The following is a 27555-nucleotide window of genomic DNA, read 5'->3' on the forward strand; positions in this document are numbered from 1 at the left end:
CAGAATCACCTCCAACAACTTAATCGCCACTATCGTCGGGCTCTCCAACTTGTAGTTCCCTGGCTTGTTTTGTTCTGCCCTTCTGAAATAATGGTACAAAACTAGCCACCCTCCATTCTTCCAAAACTTTGGGCATACAAGTTGTTGACATAAGGATAAGAAGAGATTTTACATCGTATATGTAACACATCAATCAGGAAATGTTGAAATAACCTTAAGTAAAATATAAAAATTTACCCAAAACAAAATTTGCAATTTTTTAGTTACCACTTTGATGGTAAATGGATTTTTAAGCAAACTTACCCATTGTTGCAGAAAATATAACAATGCCAAGAACATTCATCCCCTCACTTGATCCTGGTCCTGTTTGGTAGATGATCTCTGGAGCTGGGGTGATATCCAAGGAAATGTTGTGAATTATCTCAGAGTCGTTGTCAGCCTGAATTCCATAGATTAAAGGCATTCTCTTGGCTGTATCATATCCTGACACTTTGACAGAGATGACTATTGGGACGATCTTGGTTCGATACTGTGAAACAACGAGATTTGAGATTCACCATGATATTCTAAAATCAAATTCAGCTGCGTAACTTCTTATTTTCCTATCCAAGCACCCCAGTCTGAACAAAATTTGAAAATGAATCATATTTCATAAAGGACATTGGTAAAGGCTGACCTCTTTGTTTATGCATTTGTATAAAGCAAATATGCCCAACCTCAGGTCCCTCTTTCTTGCAACTCTCTTATCATCCTATCACAAAATAGTATCATTTAAATTATTGGGGTACCCATGTTGTCCTTCCCCCGTATATATTTTTGTTGATGTAATAGATCTCATGGCAGAATTTTGTGGAGGAGAAAATGAGTTATTTCTGTTTTAGCCAATATTTGTCCTTCAATCAATATTTCTAGAACTAGATAACCAGATCAGTATCTCTCTCTAATGGGGTGCTATGCAAAAAAATGACTGCCTTATTCTGCAATTGAAAAGTCTTGAAAGTCCTACATCTCTTTTTTCCCTGGAAAAGTACATTAACAAACCTATGCTGCAGAATTTTAGCTGGTTTTCTTTTCTATTCCATTCAGCCATGGAGTTCTTCTTTATGAGACTTAGAATTATTATGCATTTAGTCGTCATGCACACTTTTGAAACAAAAGTGTTAAATGTTGCACATTTACGATACGGACTCACCTGCTGAAATGTAGCCTGCACAAGATTAGATGGGAACATATTCCTTTAGGGGCAAAGGGGAAAAATATAAATAAAAAATGCTCAGTAGTAATATTATTGGCAGTAGCGACACAAAAGCATTGTACAATTACAGTTGAAGTAAATTTCAATGAATAGTTATCAAAATAAGGGAAATCAAGACCAGAACGTTCAATAGTTTATATCAATTCATTAAACTAATTTAAACAAAGTTTTCAAAACAGTAATGTTAGTACAGGTGATAGACTACTGACCGACATCCACTATAAACCCACTGACTCCCACGGCTATCTGGACTACATTTCTTCCCACCCTGCTCCTGTAAGGACTCCATCCCCTACTCCCAATTCCTTCATCTATGCCGCATCTGCACCCAGGATAAGATGTTCCACACGAGGGCATTGGAGATGTCCTAATTTTTCAGGGAATGAAGGTTCCCCTCTTCTACCATAGATGAGGCTCTCACCAGGGTCTCTTCTATACCCCGTGACTCTGCGCTCACTCCCCATCCCCTCACTCATAACAAGGGCAGAGTCCCCCTTCTCCTCACCTTCCACCCTACCAGCCGTCACATACAACACATAATCCTCCGACATTTTTGCCACCTCCAACGGGATCCCACCACTGGCCAATCTTCCCATCTCCCCCCCTGTCTGCTTTCCGCAGAGACCGCTCCCTCCGTAACTCCCTGGTCAATTCGTCCCTTCCCACCCGAACCACCCCCTTTCCGGGGCACTTTCCCTTGCAACCGCAGGAAATGCTACACTTGTCGCTTTACCTCCCCCCTTGACTCCATTCAAGGACCCAAGCAGTCTTTCCAGGTGCGGCAAAGGTTCACCTGCACCTCCTCCAACCTCATCTATTGCATCCGCTGCTCTAGATGTCAGCTGCTCTACATCAGTGAGACCAAGGGTAGGCTTGGCGATCGCTTCGCCGAGTTCGCAATAACCAACCTGATCTCACGGTGGCTCAGCACTTCAACTCCCCCTCCCATTCCAAATCCGACCTTTCTGTCCTGGGCCTCCTCCATGGCCAGAGTGAGGACTACCGTAAATTGGAGGAGCAGCGCCTCATATTTTGCTTGGGCAGTTTACACCCCAGCGGTATGAACATTGACTTCTCTAATTTCTCCTCCCCTTCTCAGCTCTCCCTCAGCGCTCTGCCCCCACCTCCTCATTTCTGCCAGTTGGGGATGGAATTCAGATCAATCTATCATATACTTATGAGTACATTTGCTATTGGTAAAATTGTGGCCAGTTTCAGATTGTTGATAAAGTAGAATGGACCAAATGGTTAGTAGCTTGCTTCAGTATAATCCCTGCTGTTGGCCAAGGTTTTAGAGCTTATGATCCACATCAGTCACTTTAATAAATATCATTTTAGAGCAGTCCGGAATTTTTAACGGGCTTTAAACTAAAAGCATTCACCTGAAATGATCTTGCTCACTATTACTGTGCAGCTGAAATAATTAGTTCCTCCTATATATTTGATAATACCTAATGTGTGACAATCAATTAATTACTGTGGTCAGATTGTGGTCAAAGGGAAGTACACATTTTTTGCCATGTTTTGATTCTCTATGTACTCCTATATCAGGAAAGAGATCTGGAGGTTTTTGTTCATCAGGCACTGAAAGTAAGCATGCAGGTACAGCAGGCAGTGAAGAAAACGAATGGCATGTTGGCCTTCATAACAAGAAGAGTTTTGAAGCAAAGAGGTCCTTCTGCAGTTGCACAGGGCCTTAGTGAGACCACACATGGAGTATTGTGTGCAATTTTGGTCTCCAAATCTGAGGAAGGACATTCTTGCTATTGAGGGAATGCAGCGTAGGTTCACGAGGTTAATTCCCGGGATGCAGGACTGTCATATGTTGATAGAATGGAGGGGCTGGGCTTGTATACACTGGAATTTAGAAGGATGAGATGGGATCTTATTGAAACATAAGATTATTAAGGGTTTGGACATGCTAGAGGCAGGAAACATGTTCCCGATGTTGGGGGAGTCCAGAACCAGGGCCCACAGTTTAAGAATAAAGGGTAAGCCATTTAGAACGGAGATGAGGAAAACCTTTTCCACACAGAGGGTTGTGAATCTGTCGAATTCTCTGCCTCGGAAGGCAGTGGAGGCTGGTTCTCTGGATGCTTTCAAGAGAGAGTTAGATAGAGCTCTTATTGATAGCGGAGTCAGGGGATATGGGGAGAAGGCAGGAATGGGGTACTGATTGTGGATGATCAGCCATGATCACTGTGAATGGCGGTGCTTGCTCGAAGGGCCGAATTAACCTACTCCTGCACCTATTGTCTAAGAGTACATGGACAAATTTGGAAATAAAAATTCAAAGAGATGTGGAGAGGAGTCACTGTGCCGGCAAGATGATAATTGGCAAGTGTTAAATCATGAAGCTGGGATTTTGAATAAAGAAGAGATGCATGAAAGTGTTGGGTGTTCAGAGGTTTGTTGAGTATTATATTATTATTTAAGTAATGGAGACAAGGTGATAGAAATTCTTCACTGCTGGATTGTGCGCATTAAATTGGGCTAGATAGCATTAGTTATATGCAAAGCATCATGTGATCAACAATGCAAAGAGGGGTTGTTGGGTGGGAGTGGCATTGTGCAGGATTGAAGGCTTGCTGAACAGCAAGAAAACAAGCCAACATCCTAAAATGGGATGGTGGGGGAAGAGAGGTCAGGCTGGTCTGTATTTTGATTGGGAACATTATAGACATTGGTGGAGGTGGAATTGCTCAGTGCCTTGGGCATATATAGGACACTAGCATAAATGATGCGAGGCATAGATAGGGTAAACAGTCAGAACATTTTTAACCAGGATGTAAATTTCAAAGACTAGAGACCACGAGTTTAAGGATAGAGAGGGAAAATTTAAAGGAGATATGCGGGGCAAATTTTTATGCAAAGAGTGGTGGGTACCTGGAATGTTCTACAAGGGAGGAGGTAGATATGATAGTGGTATTTACAAGGCTTTTAGAAAGGTACATGGATCTGCAGGGAATGGAAGGATATGGATCACATGCTGGCTGAGGAGATTAGTTTAATTTGGCATCTTGTATGGCATGGGTATTGTGAGCCAAAGGGCCTGTTCCTGTTTTGTACTGTTCTATGTACAACAATAAAAAGTAACCTTTCTGTAACACCATATTATCCACTGATCAACTTCACAACATGTGCAGTAAAATGCATGAAAATAACTCCATCAAATGTACAATATCTTTAATGAATAAAGATACCAGATGATCACAGTGCTGCAGCTGGTAGTGCTGCTGCCTCACAGCTCCAATAACATGGGTTTGATCCTGCCTCTGATGAAGCTGTCTGGGTGGTGTTTGCAAGTCCTCACTGTGCACAGATGGGTTTCCCCCAGGTACTCCAATTCCCTTCCGCATTCCATGATTTGTATATATAATTATGGGAGGCATAGATAGGTTAGACAGTCAGAACCTTTTTCCCCAGGGGTGAAAATATCTGACATTAGAGGGCATAGCTATAAGGTGAGAGGGGAAATGATTAATGGAGACGTGTGATGCAAGTGTTTTACATGGGGGATGGTGGGGTCTGGAACGGATTGCCTGGGATGGTGGTGGCGCAGAAATGTTGGGGTGTTTAAGAGGCTCTTGGATAGGTATAAGGAAGTGGAGGGAATAGAGGGAGAGGGGGTCATGTGCAGGCAGTTGAGATCAGTTCAGTTAGGCATCATGTTCGGCACAAACATTGTGGGCTGAAGGGTCATTCCAGTGCTGTTCTGTTCTATGTTCTATATATTCCAAAGGCACGGTTGTTGATAGATAAACTGGCTACTGTGAATTCCCCCCAGTGATGGTGGATGACAGGAGAATCAGGAATCAGGGTGAAGTTGATGGGCATATGGTGAAGAATAAGGAAATAAGTAGGGAATATGATTGATAGGATTGCTTGAGAGCCAGAAGTGGGCTGAATGGCCTCCTTCAATGACTCACTTACCGTATTAGATCCAACAAAGCATCAGCAGAGCTCATGATTGGCTTTCCACTGTCTTCAGTACTCTCCTTCTGGGCCGCACCACCAGGATGGATGATGGACACCATGATTATTCCAATAACAACCGCCACAAAAGTGGTCCAAAGATAGTAGGCAATTGTGATGAGACCCAGTCGACTTGAAGCTTTTGCATCTAAAGCAGCCAGTCCAGACATCAAGCTGAAAAACAAACACGAGCAGTTGAAGAGTTTTCAGAGGGTATTTCTCTGTCAGTTACGCACTTCATGTTTTCACATCAGTGCTCATAAAGGGACTGACTGCATGGCAGCCATAGTAAGTAAGTAAGTTTATTGGCCAAGTATTCACATACAAGGAATTTGCCCTGGTGCTCCGCCCACATGTAACAACATGACATACAGTGACAGTTACGAATGACTCGGAAAACACTAAACATTAATAATAATAAGACATTAATGATAAAACACCATTGATCAAGCATGTGAACCAACAAAATACCAGATCAAAGGGAGGCTACAGATTTTTGGCTGTTGAGTAGAGCAACTACTCGTGGATAAAAACTGTTTTTATGTCTGGCTGTGGCAGCTTTGACAGCCCGGAGTCGCCTTCCAGAGGGAAGTGATTCAAAGAGTTTGTGGCCAGGGTGAGTGAGGTCAGCGATGATCTTGCCCGCTCGCTTCCTGGCCCTCATAGCATCAGGTATCTCACGTGATTATAAAGTCAAAATGTCAGAACACAAGAAATAGTAGCAGGACAAAACTCCCTCGTCTCCTGCATCATTCAGTAAGTCTGAAGAAGGGTCTCAACCCGAAACGTCACCAATTCCTTCTCTCCAGAGATGCTGCCTGCCCCGCTGAGTTACTCCAGCATTTTGTGTCTACCTTTGATTTAAACCAGCATCTGCAGTTCTTTCTTACCCATTCAATAAGATCATTGATCTCTATCTCAGCACCATTTTCCTATACTGAGCACATACCTCTTGATTCAATTTTCTATCTATAAATATACTCAGCAATTGGGCTTCCACAGCCCACTTGGATAGAGAATTCCAAAGTCACTATGCTCTGGATGAAGACATTTCTCATCTCAGACCTACAGTATATCGCTAGCTCATAATGTTGTATCCAAGATTCCAGCCAGGGAAATCTCCATCCTTGCATCTACTGTTCCTTCTCAACTGCTGTAAGAAATGTATATGCTTCTATGAAATTACCTGACATTCTTCAAAGTTTAAGAAATTATAGCCTGATCTGCTTAATCTAATTCATTAGATAAATATCCCATCCCTGGAATCAAATGTGTGAACCATTGTTTCACCCACTCTATCAGAAATATATCCATCCAAGGGCAGGAAGACCTGACCTGGGCACAATATTCTATGTTCAGTCTCCCCCCAATCCTGTAAAATTCCAGTAAGACCACTTCTGATGAAGGTCCAATGTTCTGACAATGACCATTTTTGACATGAAACATTAAGGCTGAGGCTGCGTTCCGGCGACGGCCCGACTCGGGGCTGAGGCGACAGCGGCCCGACTCGAAGCTGAGGCGGCGGCGACATCACTTCGGAGGTGGAGGGCGGCATCTTCGGCCTGATTCGCCTCAGCGCAGAGGGAGAACAAGGAGGGAAGAGACAGAGACTTTAAGACTTTTGCCTCCATCACAGTGAGGAGGTGCCTGGTGAACTCACTGTGGTGGATGTTAATTTGTGTTTATTGTATGTTTTGTTATTTATTATTATTGTGTATGAATGCAGGCAACGAAATTTTGTTCAGACCGAAAGGTCTGAATGACAATAAAGGAATCTAATCTAATCTAATCTAAACTCTACTTCTCTATTCCACAGATGCTCCCCGATCTGTTGAGTGCTTTCAGAAATGTCTATTGGTTTAATTTTTGATTTCCAGCATCTGCAATTTGTTTTGATTTTTCAAAAAATATTTACTCTTGTACTCAGATCCTTCTGCGATGAAGGGCAACATACCATTTGCTCGCCGTACCTGAATATAAGCTGTCACTGATTTGTGAACAAATATACTTAGGGGACTCTGAATACTAACACATTCGATCTCTCACCATTTACAATGTACTCTGCATTTCTGAAATTGTGGATGACTTTATATTTTTCCATATTCTATCTTTCATATCTTTGTCTATTCATTTAATTTCTATTCTCCTCAAAACACATACATCCACCCAGTTCACATCAGCAGTAAATCTATCAAATTGTTAGTGCAGGTTGTGTATAGAGGAAGCCTCAACACGGTTCCCCAAGGCACCATACGAGGCTGAGCATCCAGTCCAAAAATGATGTGTTTGATCCGTGTGCTGACGTGGCGCCGACAGACAAGAAGCCGAAGCAAAGAAGCCGAAGCCAAAGAACCGAATAGGAACGAGGCCGAAACGCCAATGAACCGAAAGAGTCCGAAGACGAAATGCCTACTAACCAGGGATGGGACACCTAAATGCAAACTAACCAAAAGGGTGGGATGCCTCAACGCCAACGAACCGAAAGGCTGCGTCGCCTAAAAGCAAACTTACTGAATGGCTGCACAGGGAAATAATGCCACCAGCTAATGAACCATGTATAAATGTATATCATGTATTACATCTTCTTCTTTCGTGTGGCATGCACAGCCTCTAGTTGTAGGACAACTTGTTCTATTTGATGTTACACAAAAAAGCTGGAGAAACTCAGCAGGTGCAGCAGCATCTATGGAGCGAAGGAAATAGGCAACGTTTCGGGCCGAAACCCTTCTTCAGACTATTTGATCTATTTGATCTTCTGTTTGTGCACGTCGAGTTGATTGCATTAGTCGAAACAGGGCGGACCACGTGAAGGTTGCAATCTTCCACCCCATGTATTACACTTATGAATCGTTCTAACAATCGGGAACATGGTTAATTAACTGGTGGCATTATTTCCCTGTCCTAACAGCCTTTGTTTTAGCCGGTGATTATATCTATTCCATCCCTCCCTCGCAAAGATGTGGGATTTCAATTTGAGCGCACTTGTTTGAATAGATGCAAGCGGCATGTCCAGCTTTTCTCCTGGGCACACAATACACGAAGCCGATGAAATGACACAACTGTCACACCAAAGATAGACACAAAATGCTGGAGTAACTCAGCTGAAGAGGCAGCATCTCTGGAGAGAAGGAATGGATGGCGTTTCGGGTCAAAACCCTTCAGACGCACCCTGAAGAATGGTCTCGGCACGAAATGTCACCCATTCCTTCTCTCCAGAGATGCTGCCTGTTTTGTGCGTGGGAGCTTGGGTGCGTTCCGCAAACACCGAGACGGTAATAAATAAACCGTCTGTCCCCACGGCCGGGGTGAATCACCCTGGTGTGGGTGTCAAAGTCCGGGGGTCGGAGGGGGGGGGGAGGAGGGATCACCCTGGTGTGGAGGTTGGGGTCCGATGGCGGTGCATCGCGGTCAGTGACTGTGGGACGCTCCCGTGGGTGGGTAATGCTGTGATAATGAGAAGAAAACGTTCTAGGAGAAACCTCTTGATTTCCTTGTCAAGTCTACTCCTGCAATACCCGATGATTTAGACACCAGAGCTGGGAATGACTGTGAGCACAGAGAAGGTGTGATGTGCTCACATGGGCTCGGAAAGAAGAACAGTAACAGGTTGCTCTTCCTCACCATGTGCTTAGAATAACCTTATCATCACTAAGACATTCTTCAGACCATGGATCATGTGGATGCATCTCAGGGCCAAGCAGTGGCATAATATAGATAATTACCTCATTATGGGCATCGTGAGGATTACCAGAGCCATGTGGAGAGCAAAGTGTTTGACACATCACAAGCTGGTCAGATCTGTCATCAGCCTCCATATTGCCCCAGTGCACCTGAGGAGGCCCAAGTTTACTCAAACCGCACTCGACATTGAGAACCTGAAGCACCCAGATGTGAGGGAGAAGTACTAGTTCCACCTTGACGACTCACTGGCTGCTCATACACCACCAGAGACCCAATTGAGAAGAGGATCAAGTTCAAGTAGATGGTGACTGAGTCAGCAAAGGTTATCATTGGACCTAAGCAGCAGGTACAGTAGGACTGGCTTGACGAGAATTATGAGATCAACAAACCTCTGGAAGAAAACGCAACACCTTATTCAAGAGGCAGTTACTTCCATGTGAAAGAAAGATCACTTCAAACACCCGGAGGAAAGAGCAGGGAGAAGAGTGGCACAATAGCACAGCTGATAGAGCTGCCTCACAGCACCAGAGACCCAGGTTTGATCTTGACGTTGGGTGCAGTCAACATGCAGTTTTCACATCCCCCTTTGACCACATGAGACCTGGTGTTTGTGCCTCGGACAACACAAGCTGGTGTGCTTTGACCAAAAGAGTCTGTATCAACTTTGAAGGCAACTGACTGTGCCAGAGAATTCAGGAGAGCCTCAGCATTTCCACCTGCCTGTGTCTTTCACGTGCCCCCACTGTCCCGAGACGTGCACCCCCCAGGGCTGGTCTCACCACTTACACTCAGGATCACCGATTAAGCTTGCACAATGCTTGAATTGTCAACAGTCAGTCAATTTACAATCAAAGATAACATTTTGAATAGTATCTCCAAAAATATCTCCTCGTACTCTAATATTCACATCTTTAAAAAAACTTGTCAAGTCAAGTCGTCACATTTATTTATATAGCACATTTAAAAAACAACTCTCGTTGGCCAAAGTGCTTTACATTTGTTATAAGAATAGTATAAACAAACAAACTACAAACATATACATATAGCCCTCACTCAGTGGACGTCAGGAAAGGCTTGGGAGTATAGATAAGTTTTTAGTCTCGACTTAAGGGAGTCGATGGAGGGGGCAGTTCAGATGGTAAGGGGGATGCTGTTCCACAGTCTAGGAGCTGCAACCGCAAAGGAGCGGTCGCCCCTAAGCTTATGCCTAGACCACGGGATATTCAGCAGCCCCAAGTGGGCCGATCGTTTATAACATTAAAATTACAGATTTGTTTCACTGGGAAAGTGCCTGTTTGAACAGATGCTAGCTTCAGATCAACTGAGAAACGTAAAATACTAAGCTTTTCACTTTTTAGGATTTGATTTTGCAGCTTTAAAAGTGCTAACGTTGGCTTGATTTTTATTCCAAAAGCTAAATGCTACTGATGCAATTTGACACAAATATTGAGTCAATGTACTGGATAAAGAGATGGGGGGGGGGGAGGGTGAAGATATGTGTGAGACAAAACAAGGGAATGTTCAGTGCATCCCTCAAAGGGATTGGCACAGCCTAAATCTACACAAGGTGCTGTAGCTACTATTAAATTGATATTTATTCTGTTGTCTCAGTCACATGCCATTCTAAAAGAATACCTAATTATCATACAGGTGACAAAACTTATCAAACTATGTTTGTGATCTTCTTTTGCTTGATATTGTTATGTCATCTACTGGAAATATGCACAACTTAGTTCAGTGGACGAGCCGAGGCAAGGAATCACTGGAATCTCAGTCATTGCCTTGTATCCTACAGTGCAGCATATTTGCTACTCAATATCTGTTACCCCGTTTATAACATTAAAACCATCTCCAACAGATTAAAGACTGTATTAAACTCATCCTGACAGATGTTTGTGAATAAATGTGAAATTTTAGCGATTAGAAAATAAAAATAATCCTCCCTAGCAGCAGTTAAGTATTAATGATCAGTCATAATGAATTCATAGTTCTCGACAGTGCCTGTAGTGACTTTCTCCATCTCAAACAGAATTAAAGCCTTTCAAGGAAAATGTTTTTGCTAAAAACATATTATTATCAAAATGCAATATTTCCTCCTGTATATATCAATTTACATCCATGCAACAACAAAAAAATGCTCTGAGCAATCGGTAAGTATTGGGTTTCCATTCCATATAATTATTTGAAATATTCTCACCTTCTCGTCACTTTTTTCCATTGTTTATGTGCCCAACTACATGAAACGCTTAAGACTGTTGCACTGCGATTTGACAGCCCGAGGGCCATGGCACCAGCCCAGTGAGGGCATTGCCTCATTTTCCAGGTTGCCTGGGAGAGCTGACTGGCCAAGGTTACATATTTGTATGGTTCCTTCTGTCAAGTTCTGCTCCCCTTCCTCACAAAGCAGCTCTCACCAATCCTCCCTGAAAATCTTTACCTAGGACCTTTCCAAAATGCTTTGCTTCCCCAATTCTCTTTGTCACTCCAAAGTTCTTGGTCATATTGCTGCCCCCTAAAACCTGCCCAGCTAATGATAGGGTCGGGGGGGGGGGGGGGGGGGGGGGGGGGGGGGGGGGGGGGAAGGTGATCAAGGTGATGGTGACCCTTTCTGGATTGGCGGGTGTGAAAAAGCAACATAAGGGAAGTGCGTTAGCTGAACTGTCAATATTCAGATGCACCTTACTATCATAACTTCAGTGTCTCCCTGCCTTTGCATTGGAGCTGCAGGTCCCGCCTCCAGTCTTGCATGAACTTCAACTACCTCCACTTGGAAGATTGAAGTTTTTGGTTTTGAACCTGCCATGAACCATGGAACGAACAGGAAAACTGTTATCAGTATACGAGTCAGAAAGAGTCAGAAAGATTATACATCCCATCAACTCTTCTTGATAGGTGATGATCCTCTCCCAATTCCTTCTTTTTCAATCTTTAAATAATCTTTTATTCCAATTGCTATTGCCCAGCAACTGTGATCAAATCTTTATTACCCTTACATTGTTTTAAGCATCTCGACCAAATCACTTAAAATGCTGTTCTAGAATCATACAACATTTCAAATTGGTATCGCCATTGGTTTATTGTTGTCATGTGTGCTGAGATATAGTGAAAAACTTTGTTTACATGCTAGCCAGTCAAATCATACGAGACACGATTACAATTAAGCAAGTATTACAAGTATAACCGGTAGCACAAAGAGAAAAAAAAACAAAATACTGAATATAGATTTACAGCATCATAGCTGCAGAGAAAAACGTCTTTGGCCACAATGAGGCAGGTTGGGAAATCGGGAATTCACCCTTAGTTTATAGGAGGTTACAAAATAGAGTGATCCGGCTGAAAATTGTAATGACTACTTTTGTTTGTGTGTGTGGGTGATTGTTAGTGATATTTACGCATTGGGACCCGAAGTCTCAACCATCTCCACTTCACCATCATTGATGCTGATGACCATATACATCACTTCATTGCCGAAGATAGACACAAAAAGCTGGAGTAACTCAGTGGGTCAGACAGCATCTCTGTAGAAAAGATATCGGTGATGTTTTGGGTCGAGACCCTTCATCAGAAGGAGTCTATAACTAAAATCTATAATTACCTCCTTAGTCTTGCTGACTTTGAGGGAGATGTTCCTGTCCTGACACCATGTTACTAAGCTCTCTTTCGCCTTCCTGTACTCCTTCTCGTCAAAGTTCAAGATTCAGCCCAATTTGGTGTATAGTCTGCAAACTTGAGTTTCAACAGAATTTGTCTGCACAGTAATTAATGTATAGGGGGTATAGTGAGGAGCCAAGATCCTTGTTCGGCACTGGTGTTGAGAATTATTGAGGGGGATGTTTTGTCACTATACAAACAGAAGGGGATGCCAACTCCTAGGTCCAGTAGTGTGGAGAAGAGTTTGGTAAGGATTAAGACATTAAGGCAGAGCTATAATCAATTATTATAAGTCTGACGCAGGTGTCTTCATTAACTAGATGTTCCAGCATTGAGTGTAAGGCCAGGAAGATAGGTCTTCCATGGACTTAGCAATGGTTGGCGAATTGCAGTGGATGAAGATTGTCTGAGAGGCTGGAGTTAATGTGCACTTGACCAGGCTCTCAAAGAAATTCATGAAGGTAGATGTCACAACCATTGGACAGTGGTCATTAAGGCAAGCTACCTTTCTTTTCTTTGGCACCAGGATGACAGTAGTCATACAGCATTGAAGCAGGCCCTTCAGCCCAACTTACCCATGCCGAACAAAATGGCCCATTTACACTAGTCTCACCTGCCTGCTTGCTTTTGCTCATATTTTTCTAAACCTTTCCTAGCCATATATCTGTCCAAATGCCTTTTAAATGTTGTTATAGTACCTGCCTCAACTACCTACTCTGGCAGCTTATTCCAAATACCTACCACCCTCTGTGTGAAAATATTTCCCCATCAGGTTCCTCTCTAACTTTAAAACTACCTTCCTTGGTTCTTGATTCCTCCACTCTGGATAAAAAACTGTGCATATACCCTATCTATTCCCCTCAAGATCTTATACACTTCTATAAGATCACTCCTCGTCCTCCTGGGTTCCAAGAAATAATGTCCTAGCCTGCTCAATCTCTCCACATGTCCTAGCCTGCTCAATGTTCACCACATTTTCAATCGTCTTGATTCCTGAGTGTTCAAGTTGACAAACCAGGCCATAATGCAACTAGTCAACATGCTCTCAACTTTAAGAATGGTGTATGACGTAGTTGAGGTACTGATCAGAGATGATTCCCAGCAGTTGACGGTGAGGGATCTGGTGATAACAATGGTATTGTTGTCAAGGTAGATAGTTAGAGTTCTACTTGTTGGAGATGGCTATTACCAATTTAGTTTTTAGAGATACAGCATGGATTCAACCCCTTCAGCCTACAGAGTCCACGCTGACCATAGATTACCCATTCACACTAGTTCTATGTTATCCCACTTTCTCATCCTCTCCTTACACTCTAGGGGAAATTTACAGAAGCCAATTAACCTACAAATCCGTATGTCTTTGGAATGTGGGAGGAAACCGGAGCAGCTGGAGGAAACCCACGGAGTCACAGGGAGAACATGAAAACTGGGAACAGGCAGCACCCTACGTCAGGATCAGGCCTGGGTTTCTGGCACTGTAAGGCAGCAGCTCTACCAGCTGTGCCACTGTGCAAGTGCAAATGTTACATGCAACCTATCAGTCCCTGCTTGTAGTCCCAATCTTTCTGCATGCAGCAAGTTCTATTTCACCCTCTCTCAACAGGATTTGTGTATGTTATATGGAGAATTAACCTGGCCAAATTCAAAGTCAAAGCAATCCAAATGGAGGGAAATTAATCAGACTAAGCCAAATCTGAATCATTATAATTTAGTCAGAATTTGGCTCCGAATTATTTTTCCTCACAAAGACCCAAAGAGACATGACTGCGCATAAATTATAACAAGTTCATTTTCTTTGCCAGATGTAAACCACAACTTAATCCAGGCTTGAAAGTTGATTCAACTTCTGCCATCACAGGGATTTGGTTTGGAGGAAAACCAAACTTCAGCAGCTCAGACAACTGGTTCAAGCTGGAATAATTCATTAGCTTCAAAACACAAGGGAGTATTTTGCCTCATCTCAACTTTCCTCCTTCTTCTTTGAACCTCCTTGACCAGCGAAAGTATACAGTTCCATAGATGTTCAGAAGCTTGTCCTGAAGTGATCCATTTATAGTACAACCATGTTAGAGAGTTGGCTAACCTTGGAAAGGATCTAACACCCATGCACTAGCCATTTTTTACCAAAGAACAACTAGTAATGGGAACACGACAAATATTTCCTGGTCTTATTAAATCTGAGGTGGTGTGGATGAGGCTAATGGTGATAGTTTACTCACAATCTGGAGGACATCAGTTACAGAGCTGCACAGTACAGAGACATGTCCCTTGACACAACATCCATGATGCCCATTTATGCAATTCCCATTCTCCTGCATTAGGCCCATATCCCTCTGCTCTCTTCCTGTCTAAACACCTGCCCAAATTCCTTTTGAACAGTTTAATTGTTCCTGCCTTTATCTTCCTCTAGCAGTTCATTCCATAAAACCACCACCCTCTGATAGTTTAGAGATACAGCACGGAAACAGGCCCTTCGGCCCACCGAGTCCACGCCGACTAGCGTTCCCCGCACATTAATGCTACCATACACACACTAGGGACAATTCACACTTCTACCAAGCCAATTAACCTACAAACTTGTATTATTTGGAGTGTGGGAGGAAACTGAAGATCTCGGAGAAAACCCACACAGGACCCAGGGAGAACGTACAAACTCCGTACAGACAAGCACCCGTAGTCAGGATCGAACCCGGGTCTCCGGCACCACAAGAGTTATAATGCAGCAACTCTATCACTGCACCACTGTGCCACTCTGATCTTCTTTAAATTTTTCCCCTCTCATTATGCCCTCTACTCTTAGATTACTCCACCGTAGAAAAAAGGACGCTCATAATTATGTAAATCCCAATAAGGTCACGCTACCTATGTTCCAGTGAGAATGAACTCAGTTTATCCAATGTCTTATTAAGTAAAGTCATCCATTCCAGGAAACATCCTGGGAAGTCTCTTCTGCACTCATTCAGATGCTACCACATCTTTATGAAGCACAGATCAAAGATACTGTACAAGAAAAGTCTTCTGATATGAGGGGCCCTGGTTTTATAATTCATTGATTTGGGGTATTAAATTACATATTTTTGTTTGTGCATTTTACCTTTGCGGGGTACTATTGCTGTTATTTACTGCTGTTATCAGGGTTTGTCACAAAACATGTTGGAGGTAGAGGGGAGGGATTGACTTTTTTTATTTGTCTATGTGATCAGTAGCATTCAACCTAACAGGCAGATAAAGGTTCAGTTTAGTATCTCACCTATGGTGTGCTGACTCAGAAGCAACATAGAAAATAGGTGCAGGAGTAGATCATTCGGCCCTTGAGCCATAACCGCCATTCAATATAATCATGGTTGATCATCCAAAATTGGTACCCCATTCCTGCTTTTCCCCCCATATCCCTTGATTCCATTTGCCCTAAGAGCTAAATCTAACTCTCTCTTGAAAACATCCAGTGAATTGGCCTCAACTGTCTTTTGTGGCATAGAATTCCACAGATTCACAACTCTCTGGGTGAAAAGGGTTTTCCTGCATCTAGCCTGTCCAACCCTTTAAGAATGTTATATGTTTCCATAAGATCCCCTCTCATCATTCTAAATTACAGCGAATACATGCCCAGTCGACCCATTCTTTCTTCATATGTCAGTCCCGCCATCCCGGGAATTAACCTGATGAACCTATGCTGCAATCCCTCAAATGGCAAGAATGTCCTCCCTCATATTAAAAGGCCAAAACTGTACACAATACTCCAGGTGTGGTCTCACCAGGGCCCTGTAAAAATGCAATTGGAACTCCTTGCCCCTAAACTCAAATCCTCTCACAATGAAAGCCAACATGCAATTAACTTTCCTCACTGCCTGCTGTACCTGCATGCTTACTTTAATAGTAGTAATTGAGGCACGTGATATGCAAATTCCTTCAATGCAGTATTTTCATGTTTGTCTAATGGGCCTGTCCCACGTAGGCAACTTTTTAGGCGACTGCAGGAGACTATGCAGTCGCCACATGGTCGCCACATGTTTGCGGGTGGTTGCCGGGGAGTCGCTCTCATGGTTGTGAGGAGTTCCCACATCCTGGGAACTAGTCACAGCCCCATCATGGTCGCCGTGAATTTTTCAACATGTTGCAAAATTATCGGCGACTAGAATGAAGCCGCCATGGAGAGTAGCGAGAATTCTCGAGCCGTGGATGGGTTGCCAGGAGGTCCTAAAGAGTTGCCAGGATGTTGAAGGTTCTCGGAGGGTCTCATAGGTTGTAGCCGGTGCTGACCGGTGAATTTCATTGGCTCATTGGGGGAAAAAAAGGTAAGCAATTGTTTTCAGAACCAAGGATAACCGACCGGTAATGTTAAATGTCTACCGAGCTTCACAGCCGTGTATCTCTGGCTTCTTAAAAGTTGTCCCCACTTTTTCTCCCCCCTTCTCCCCTCTCCTCCCCCCCTCTCTTTTAAAGGACCTACTGTACACTGTGCTTTAGCCGTATTTTTACAGTGCCAGCCTTCCTTTTCATCGCGGTGTGTGGCTGTTTCACCTTGGCTTTGCACCGTGTGAATTTTTTAGACAGTGCTCCCCCCGCTTGCCCTGTCACCCGACTGCATAACGGGCTGGTGAAGGAAGCGGGGGGGGGGGGGCTGGTGAGGAAGCGGGAGGGTGTGTGTGTGTGTGTGTGTGTGTGTGTGTGTGTGTGTGTGTGTGTGTGTGTGTGTGTGTGTGTGTGTGTGTGTGTGTGTGTGTGTGTGTGTGTGTGTGTGTGTGTGTGTGTGTGTGTGTGTGTGTGTGTGTGTGTGTGTGTGTGTGTGTGTCATTTGGGGAAGTGTAACAAAGGCAAGGGAATACACAGTAATTGGGAGAATGTTAAGAAACAGAGGGAATTTGGAGTGTACATTCACAGGTAAACCTTCAACGTGATGTGATTGCAGTTGATGCCACCTCAGAATATAAAAAGCCCAGACCTGGCAAATCCCTTGCCTACTACACACTGCCTGCTGTTCCAAACCCAAGGAGATTGTTTTACCTTTCTATGTGTGAAAAGTGCCTGTTAGTTCCGTAACATAACAGCACATTGCATATTGTGTCACTGGCCCGAAAAAAAAGAGTTGAAGAAACTGAGGGCCAGTGCTATTGTTACACCTACTGGAAGTGCAACCCTCACACATTCTGAAATGACAATCCATGACCAACATCAGATATCACCTCCTTCTGAAGGCAATGTTTGCCTCTCACTGGGCACTCATAGGAACACTGTTCCTTGAACACATCCATTGGATGGTTTCGCTTGCTATGGAAGCTATCCTGCTCTCCGGCATCCTCTCATCATCTCCAGCATCATCTGACGGGTTGCTTTTCTCCTCTGATCCTGCTCTTCATCTTCCCCATCATGCTGTGAGGTCAGGGGAATGGCCACCAAGCACTCATTTTGACAGGGAAGGATGCTGGTTAAAGTAATTGTGGAGGTTTGGCTCTCACCCTCATTTATTATATTTAATATATTTGATGCTAACAGAAACAATCCTCACACTTTTCTTCAATTATCTCGCCTCCCGATGATTAACACACAACTTGTTGAGGATTCCTTTAAAATGCATCGATTGGGTAAAGGTTCCTCCTATAACAAAACAGGTTTCCTGTGCTGAAAATATGTTATTAGCAAAATTGCAGTCTGGTATCAGATCAGTGCTACACAAATGTAACCACTACCATCTGCTTGCTCTAAATATTTCCAGTATGTGTCAGCAATGCACAAGGTATTGATCAGCCAAGAACCTCAGATCTTCTAAATGCAGGTGATTTGAGCAGCAAATGAGCACCTATACTGAAAATAATACAAGGGCTTGAGCCTATGACCTATGAAGGCTTGTGGATTCATAAGTATTGGTTTTCCTCAGGTGGCCTTGTATACCAGAGAAGTGGAAAGAGGCAAATTTGGTACTGGAGACATCATAAATATATCTAAACCATAATCAGATACAACTTCAAAATCCACAAAAAAAAAATTGGAAAATATTTAATCTGGGATTCAGCACCTGGATATTGCCATTGGTTTTCTTTACTAGATTGTTAAATAATGTAATCTCTGTTAAGTTATAAATTGCTTTGGTGATATTCAAACCTTACAAAACTGAAAATATAATTTATTAACAAACCACATATGTTGGTTTACCACACTGCATTTTCATATGGAGACCAGAAGGATTATGGAATTACACAGCCTGCTGTTACAATTTAACTATTTGATTGGTACAGGCAAACTTTAAGGAAATAATACTCAGTGTTGCTGATTCCTGATTCAGGTTAAAAGGAAAGCACACTTCCAGTTATAAATAGCGAAGCCAATGTACAAAATTAATTACTGAAACAAGTTCCATGAAGTCATTACCTTAGGTACCTCGTACTGAGTGTAAAGGCTATCAATTAGATCAACAAATAGGATTATAATTTTGTGAACACTATGGAAATTACTCGTAATATTCACTTGCCAAACAAACCATCTGAGCAAGATACTTCATCTGTACAGGCAATTTTGTAGAACACAAAAGGACGATAAACAAAAAACGTATGTACTTCACTAATCACAAGAAGTCACATAATCTCTTGGAATCGCTTGGGGAAGGCAACAAAATAGCCAGAGGAGACACAAGAAACTATAAGCTGGAATCTTGGGTGGATGTCCAGGAAGAAGCACTGATTTGCTAAAAGAAAGCCAATTTTGAAGAAAGTAATCTTCATCTCCCATCCCTTCAGATGTTTAAACACAGACCCAAGTCCATACTGAATCTTAGTTTAGAATAAGGCAAGTACTGCTAGCACAACATAATCTTTGTACCTGCCAGAACCAGGTCCATCTGATTCCTGTGGATTTAAAATTATTCAGCATTCCTATACTCAGTGCACGAGCCAGCCACCATGGCCCACCATGCTCTGAATTGTGTAATTTGTTAGTGGGGCATTACAGTGGGGGGAATAGGTGAGAGCAACAGAGAAAAAGTTGAGAAAAAAAGTTCTCAGTAAAAACTTATCTGTGAACTTTGCTTGTCAGTAACTGCCTGGAGCCTGTTTGTGTGCAGAGTTTCCAAACATGGAGAAGTCTAGGTTAGTGTAAAGGAAATAAGTGTTTATTGTTGTCTAATCCTCTTGGTATTCCGGACTAGCCTATTTTTTTACATGCAAAATGTAGCCATATCCGAGAGTTGGTGTCTGGGAGTAGGCTGGCTCTCATAGCAACGATTGCTGCTGATGTGGCAGGTGCTATAAATGTGGGAGATGCCAGAGTTATTCACTTAGATGCTTGTGTAATGTAAGCGTTTGGGTAATGCCAAGTATATTTGCTTCTGAGGAGAACTCCCGACACGAGGTGTCGCCTGTCCATTCCTCCCACGGATGCTACCTAGTGCGCAGAGTACCTCTAGCATTTTGTATTTTGCTATGTATTATGCTTGCTATTTTCTTCTCTGGTGCTAACTCTTGGCCAGGGAACATCTGATCTAATTGATAGCCTTTACACTCAGTACGAGGTACCTAAGGGAATGACTTCATGGAACTTGTTTCAGTAATTAATTTTGTACATTGACTTCGCTTTTTATAACTGGAAGTGTTCCCTCGCCTGGTTGTCGGGTGACCTCTGATGCCTTGTCAGCTGGATACATATTTCGTACCTTGGCAGCTGTAGAACTGGCAAAGGGATGCCTGTAGTACCACCCTAGTTACTTGAACCACCCCCACCCTTCCTCTAACCTCTTATATCTGTGCAACCTTTACTTTCCAGTAAGGAGTTGATGGCCCAGAAGGGACTGGTTGGCTGCCTTCCTGGAGGTTAGTCATCTGGCTTCTAAAACCATGTGCCACCGTACCTTATTGGCAAGGGCCCAGGCTCTTTATACCCAGCTTGATTAAATATGGCTTGTGAACAAAGCAGCCTTTTTCACCAACTCCAAACGTCTTTCACAAAGTAAACCAGTTGGCTCTGTAAACGGTTGTGGACTGCCTCAATGTAATCTGTATATCGAAAGACTTTTACTGAATTTGATGCAAATAAAAATAATTTTGCTATACCTAGTTACATGTGACAATAAAGAACCATTATTTTTAATTTCCCTAGTGTAAAAAATCTCACATGTGCTCTACATCTCCTTTAAAGTTTCTACTCATACTAAAGCTATGCCCACTAATATTTGACATTCCCAGCCTGCGGAAAAATCTATCCTTATCAATCCCTCTCACAGTTTAATACACATCGATAATATCTCCCTTCAGCTGACAACACTCTGGAAAGAAACGATCCAAGTTTATCCAACTTCTCATTATAGCCAATACACTCTAATCCGTTCAGCATCCTGGTAAACCTGTTCTGCACCAGCTCCAAAACCTCCACATCCTTCCTGAAATGGAATGATCAGAACTGTAACCAGAACTCCAACCCTGCAAGATAGTTATGAATGGAAATTCAATGATATGGATGTCATTCGATGCCAGGGAGATATCATCAATCTTTTTCCTGCTGTAGATCATCATTATTGACATATAGTGGTGGGATTTCCACCTTCCGTGTTATTTTACTCGTATATTATCCAGATACTGCTAGGCATTAGATTCATTGTTTAAAGAACCTATGATTGAAGCTAAGGATTATGAAAATCATTAGCAACAGTCTTGATTACCTGACAAAGGGAAGGTACTGAGAAAACAATTGGAGGTATTAGGTTGGGCACCTTGACTTGTTGTCTCTGTGCCCTGTGGCTACCATAGCTGCAGGCATCAAATCTTGTACATCATTTTGATTTTGAAAGTGCTTATCCAGTGCTTGCAGTGTATGCAAAATTTGCTTGGCTCAAGTACTGCTTCTGGGTTCAAAGGCTGAGTTTGTCAACAGCAGATCTTTAGTGAGATACTCAAGCTAAAATTTCAGCACAATATTGAAGAACTGTATTTGGATGAGATGATATCTCATCTCATCGATCTATCACAATAAAAGACTCAAAGCAATGTACCAAGAAAGAAGAATTCTTCTGATGTCCTGGGTGACAACCAATATCACCAAAATACCATCGCCTGATTAATTATTTCAGTTGCTGAATGCTATGCTGAAATTGGCTGCTTTGTTTGGCTCCAAAACATCAAAATGACTGTCTTGCAAAAGTAAATATGTGTCATGTTTTGGCAGCATTATAAGCTCAACAATTTAGCTATTTGCTTTATCTACCCGTTTCCCATTCAATACCTTGGTTGGTTTATGCCTGGAATCGTCACATTCTGACAGACAGTACAGAATGTTCTGTTTAACAAAGTCAACCAGATGCTATGATGTTAACCCCTAGTTTACTATCACTGATGAAAATTCCACTACAGCAAATGAGTGGAAGTAAAATATCATTCACTAAATTCAGATGCACACAAAACCCTGCTTGACAAAGTTGCGCCAATGAGATAATACCCAAATCGCCTGCATTGCACGGTTACCTTCCTTTTAAAAGTATGCAGTTGTACAACAGAAGCTTTTCTATCAGACCAGAAATAGGAAATTTGAAGTAGAATGAAAGCTGCCATCTGCTAAGAATTGTGCAGGTCCCAACTGACATAAATTCTGATTTTCCCAACCCAATGCCAAGCACAATTCAACAGAGTAAAATTGTCCGGCATCTAATCCACCCATCACTCTCGCTTACATGAACTCTGTGATGCCCATTGTCAGGATCGCAGTGAGGGGGCACTACATTTGAATCACATTTTAGTCCAACGACATGGGACGGTTCTGACTCTCTATCCTTGCAACATCTGAACAGAGCCCTTTGAAAGTGACTTTGTCAAAAGGCAGAGCAGCAGCCTGGGACTGGTGCCAGTCTACTCAGCTAAATTGACACAGGTTATGAAAGGGGATTAGAAAAAGCCCTGACGTAAATGGATACTTTCTAATATTTATTGTGAATGGGAAAGGATGTGCAACAGAAAATGGCTGTTGGGACAAGTTTTCACTGACCTCGATACCACCAGCGGAAGAATTAACATTTTCAGCATCCTCATCAACAGCTCCCCGGGGAATTGGAAATACTTGATTTCCTAAGAGAGAAGTCGCAAATAAATAAATCCGCCTAGATAAAGATACTGATGATATGTATAATAAGAACAAAAATTGTCATTTTACATCTACGTAGTTTGAAGGAAATGGGAAAGGACTGTGGATCAATTTAGAAAAGCAAATATTTATTCAAAAATACAAATAAATGCAATTAATTATGAAAAAGTTAGGATGAAAGGAAACTGAGTTTTCAGAAACCGAGAGCTGATATTGCTCAGGGTTGCAGCAAAAGGGGTGGGATAGAGTCACCATGCAAATGGGAAAGTTGTTTTCTTTTAAATACCCCTGTTCTGTTTGCAATAGTCAATTAAATAGATGATCACATAGTTTCAATATTATTTGCTGCTGGAAAGTTAAAGTCAGATGTCATTAGCTTGCATACCTGCTCAGAGAGATGTCTCGTCCTCAGGTAAAAACCCAGCGAGCACCCGATGATAACAGACAGCACCGAGAGAATAAGCAAACCATTCCTCTTGAAGACATCCTTGATCTGAACCGAGACCATGGCAAAGGCCACCGCCATTGTGTCCTATGCTCGTGGAGAGAACTACTCCTGGCAGTGCTCTGACTGACCACAGACAGGAATTCAGTGCAAACGTCTCATCACTGGGCTGTGCACAGAAAAGACAACAGCCCTGACCTCCGAGCTCAACTTCGCAAAATAAAAAGCTCGTACCAGATGCCATTATTATCCGAATCTGAAGTTCTGATCCTATTAGCAGAGAATTCATTAAAGCGATTATTGACCAACCTAAGGCTGCAGTCTATCAGCACCAAGGCAAACCTTTTAGCTCCTGGCATTGGGCATTTGATATAGTATTGACAAAAATGTAAACTGTTATTTTTTTCTGGAAATAGCTTCTCCGCTGCTCCAGTCTAGGGAAAAAATTGTTCAAAGGAACTGTATTGATTCTAGGTGTGAGAAAGAATATAAATAGGGTCAAGCCTTCAAATGTCTCAGTTGATAAGTTGGGACAGGGTTAATTAATGAACTGCTCACTGATTAAGGATCTACAGACAGATATCAACTTGTCAGCAGCAAATGAGGAAGGGATGCAAAGGGAGATAGACACAAAGTGTTGGAGTAAATCAGCGGGGCAATTAGCATCTCTGGAGAGAAGGAATGGGAGATGTTTTGAGTCAAGACCCTTCTTCAGTGATGCCAGGAGAGTGGACAGTACAGAGATAAAATGTAGTCGGAGGCAGTAAGACTGGTGGGAGAACTCGGAAATACATGGTAAATGGTAGCGAATTCAGGAATGCAGTTGAACAGAGGGATCTAGGAATAACTATGCACAGTTCCCTGAAGGTGGAATCTCATGTAGATAGGGTGGTAAAGAAAGCTTTTGGTGTGCTGGCCTTTATAAATCAGAGCATTGAGTATAGAAGTTGGGATGTAATGTTAAAATTGTACAAGGCATTGGTGAGGCCAATTCTGGAGTATGGTATACAATTTTGGTCGCCAAATTATAGGAAAGATGTCAACAAAATTGAGAGTACATATGAGATTTACTAGAATGTTGCCTGGGTTTCAGCACCCAAGTTACAGAGAAAGGTTGAACAAGTTAGGTCTTTATTCTTTGGCGCACAGAAGGTTAAGAAGGTTGATAGAGGTCTTTAAAATTATGAGAGGGATAGACAGAGTTGACGTGGATAAGCTTTTTCCATTGAGAGTAGGGAAGATTCAAACAAGATGACATGATTTGAGAATTAAGGGACAGAAGTTTAGGGGTAACATGAGGGGGAACTTCTTTACTCAGAGAGTGGTAGCTGTGTGGAATGAGTTTCCAGTGGAAGTGGTGGAGGCAGGTTTGATTTTATCATTTAAAAATAAATTGGATAGGTATATGGATGGGAAAGGAATGGAGGGTTATGGTCTGAGTGCAGGTAGATGGGACTAGGTGAGAGTAAGTGTTTGGCACGGACTAGAAGGGCCGAGATGGCCTGTTTCCATGCTGTAATTGTTATATGGTTATATGGAAGGGGGGAGGGGATGGAGAGAGAGGGAAAGCAAGGGCTACTTGAAGTTAGAGAAGTCAATGTTCATACTGCTGGGGTATAAGTTACCCAAGCAAAATATGAGGTGCTGTTCCTCCAATTTGCACTGAGCCTCATTCTGACAATGAAGAAGGCCCAGGACAGAAAGGTCAGATTGGAAATGGGAGGGGGAGTTAAAATGCTGAGCAACCGGGAGATCTGGTAGGTTTAGGAGGACTGAGCGGAGATGTTCAGCAATATGAATGCCAAGCCTGCACTTGGTCTCACCGATATACAGAAGTTGACTACTGGAACAGCAGATACAGTAGATGAGGTTGGAGGAAGTGCAAGTGAACCTTTGCTTCACCTGAAAAGACTGTCTGGGTCCTGGGGAGGGGGCGGTTTGGGTGGGAAGGGACGAGTTGACCAGGGTGCTGCGGAGGGAACGGTCTCGGCGGAAAGCAGAAAGGGGTGGAGATGGGAAGATGTGGCCAGTAGTGGGATCTTATTGGAAGTGGTGAAAATGTTGGAGGATTACCAGTGGCTCCATAATATTTGGAACAGAGACCCATCATTTATTTAATTGCCTCTGTACTACCCAATTTGAAATTTGTAATAAAAAAAAACACATTTGGTTAAAGTGCACATTGTCAGATTTTATTAAAAGGTATTTTTAAACATTTTGGTTTCACCATGTAGAAATTACAGCTATGCTTATACATAGTCTCTCCATTTAAGGGCACCATAATGTTTGGGACACGTGGCTTCACAGGCGTTTGTAATTGCTCAGGTGTGTTTAATTGCCTCCTTATTGCAGGTATAAGAGAACTTTCAGCACCTAGTCTTTCCTCTAGTCTTCCCATCGCCTTTGGAACCGTTTATTGCTGTTTATCAACATGAGGACCAAAGTTGTGCCAATGAAAGTCAAATAAGTCATTATGAGACTGAGAAACAAGAATAAAATTATTAGAGATATTAGCCAAACTTTCCAAAATCAATTGTTTGGAACATCATTAAGAAGAAAGAGAACACTGGTGAGCTTACTAATCACAATGGGACTGGCAGGCCAGGAAGACCTCCAATTAAGACTGGTCATTCAATGAGATTATATTTAGGAACCTAAATAAAAACAGTAAATTCTGAAAATAAAGGTCGGCAACATTTGCAGAGAAAGAAAGTTATCATTTCAGGTTAATGCACTTACATCAGTTGTGCTTTTATTTCATATTTCCAGAGTCAAAGTATTTTGCTTCTATATTTTATTAGGATACAATGTTTTCAATGCAGAAGAGATGGTTATTAGGATATGCAACATAATGTCTCAACTACCACCCTGAATCAATCTGTGAAATGTACTGCCCCGTCTTCTCTCATCACAACTCTTAAATTAAGTGGTAGCGTTGTCAGGAGCTCTCACAATCTCAGGATTGAAACAATAGTATTTGAAGGGAAATTGATTCAAAAGCACAAATATTAGAAGATTCTACTCTGAATCAGGAAAGAGGATTAGAATGGAGAAACAAAGAAATGCAGATGCTGGTTTCAAAATAAGACACAAAGTGCTGGAGTAACTCAGCAGGTCAGGCAGCATGTCTGGAGAACATGGATAAGTAACATTGTGTGTCTTTTGTTTTAAAGAAAATTAGAATTAGTTCCGATAGAAATCTAGAATTTTTGAAGGTTAGATTAGGTGAGACGAAATGCCTTCTTTTTTAATGAAACCCTAATTCCATAATGGGCTAGAGACAGACAGTGATATAATCAGTTCACAGCTGCAGTAATATTATGCATCCCCAGAAAAATGTTAATGATTCTGAGATGTTGGTATTGTCCATCCCAATCTCCTTGAAAAAAAAGGTTGCTCCTTTGAAGCTCGTTTTCATCCTGATCATTGTTAAAAAATATTCAGAAACAATCCTTCCTATGATTCTGCAAGATATAAATAAATAGCTCCAAATAAAAGTTTAGTCATTGACAAGAGTATAATTATTTATCCAAACCAAAATTTGTCTTCTAATTCTTAGTGTAACATCTAACACTTGTGAGGATAAAAATATATAACTTTGTGCACTATCTACCTTGACAGAGCTAGAAACATCCTTTGACTGAGAGGGCTGGACATACTAGATGTGGAGAGGAAGTTTCCTCAGTCTCTGGAGTCTAGAAAGATTATAGCTTCCAAATACCGGGCAAGACAGTACCATGCAACAGCTGCAAAAACGCTATTTGATCTACAATGCACACTCCAGCTCTCCATCAGAGTAACTCACTAGGTCTATACCACCTCAGCTTCTTTTCCACAGCCTTGCAAATTTATCCAAGTACATTAATGGCGCCGAAGCCTCAAAAGCCTCAAGATCTTAGGAACAAATATCACCAGCTATTTGTCCTGGACCAGCCACATTGAAGTTATGACCAAGAAAGCACACCAATGCCTTCATCATATGTTGGGGAAGCTCATCATATCCCTAACAACCCTCACCAACTTCTACAGATGTGCCATAGAAAGCATTTTATTGGGATCCAAGACCACAAAACAATTGCAGAGTTGTGGACAGAGCCCAGATCTTCAAACAAACCAACCTCCCTTCCATTGATTCCATCTACACTTTACTCAGCAAGGCTACAAGCATAATCAAGGATCAGTCTCATCCCAGTCACTCCCTCTTCTCCCCTCTCCCATCAGGCGAGGTACAGAAGTTTAAAACTGCATGTCTCTAGATTTAGGGGCATCTTCCCAGCTGTTATCATGCAACTGAACCATTCCATCTACAACTAGAGAGCAATCCTGGCCTCACATCTACCTCATTGGAAACCTTTGAATTATCTTTAATAGGACTTTATCTTGCACTAAATATTGTTCATCCTTCATCCGTTATCTGTACACTGTGGATGGCTTGATTGTAATCATGTACAGATGCAGCGAAACCTGGGTGTCTTGGCACACCAGTCATTGA

The 27555-nt window shown here is 42.3% G+C and overlaps 1 protein-coding gene across 2 annotated transcripts in view; it reads right to left on the reverse strand.

The window, feature by feature from the left end:
• The window catches only part of slc1a7a (solute carrier family 1 member 7a), a 44476-nt gene extending 17885 nt beyond the window's left edge, over positions 1 to 26591 (reverse strand). Inside the window, exons 1-5 of one of the 2 annotated variants that reach the window (XM_055641880.1) lie at positions 23004 to 26591; positions 22523 to 22602; positions 5189 to 5404; positions 1193 to 1235; positions 304 to 529 (exon numbers count right to left, since the gene is read on the reverse strand). In XM_055641880.1, the coding sequence (XP_055497855.1) occupies positions 304 to 529; positions 1193 to 1235; positions 5189 to 5404; positions 22523 to 22602; positions 23004 to 23144 (706 nt within the window). In that variant the 5' untranslated portion in view covers positions 23145 to 26591. Of the gene's footprint in view, positions 1 to 303; positions 530 to 1192; positions 1236 to 5188; positions 5405 to 7741; positions 7852 to 22522; positions 22603 to 23003 lie in introns of those variants that run through there. The other variant, XM_055641879.1, reaches the window with a different exon arrangement.
• Between the last annotated feature and the right edge of the window lie 964 nt (positions 26592 to 27555).

Source organism: Leucoraja erinacea, chromosome 10, assembly GCF_028641065.1.
Source record: "Leucoraja erinacea ecotype New England chromosome 10, Leri_hhj_1, whole genome shotgun sequence".
Classification (NCBI taxonomy): domain Eukaryota; kingdom Metazoa; phylum Chordata; class Chondrichthyes; order Rajiformes; family Rajidae; genus Leucoraja; species Leucoraja erinaceus.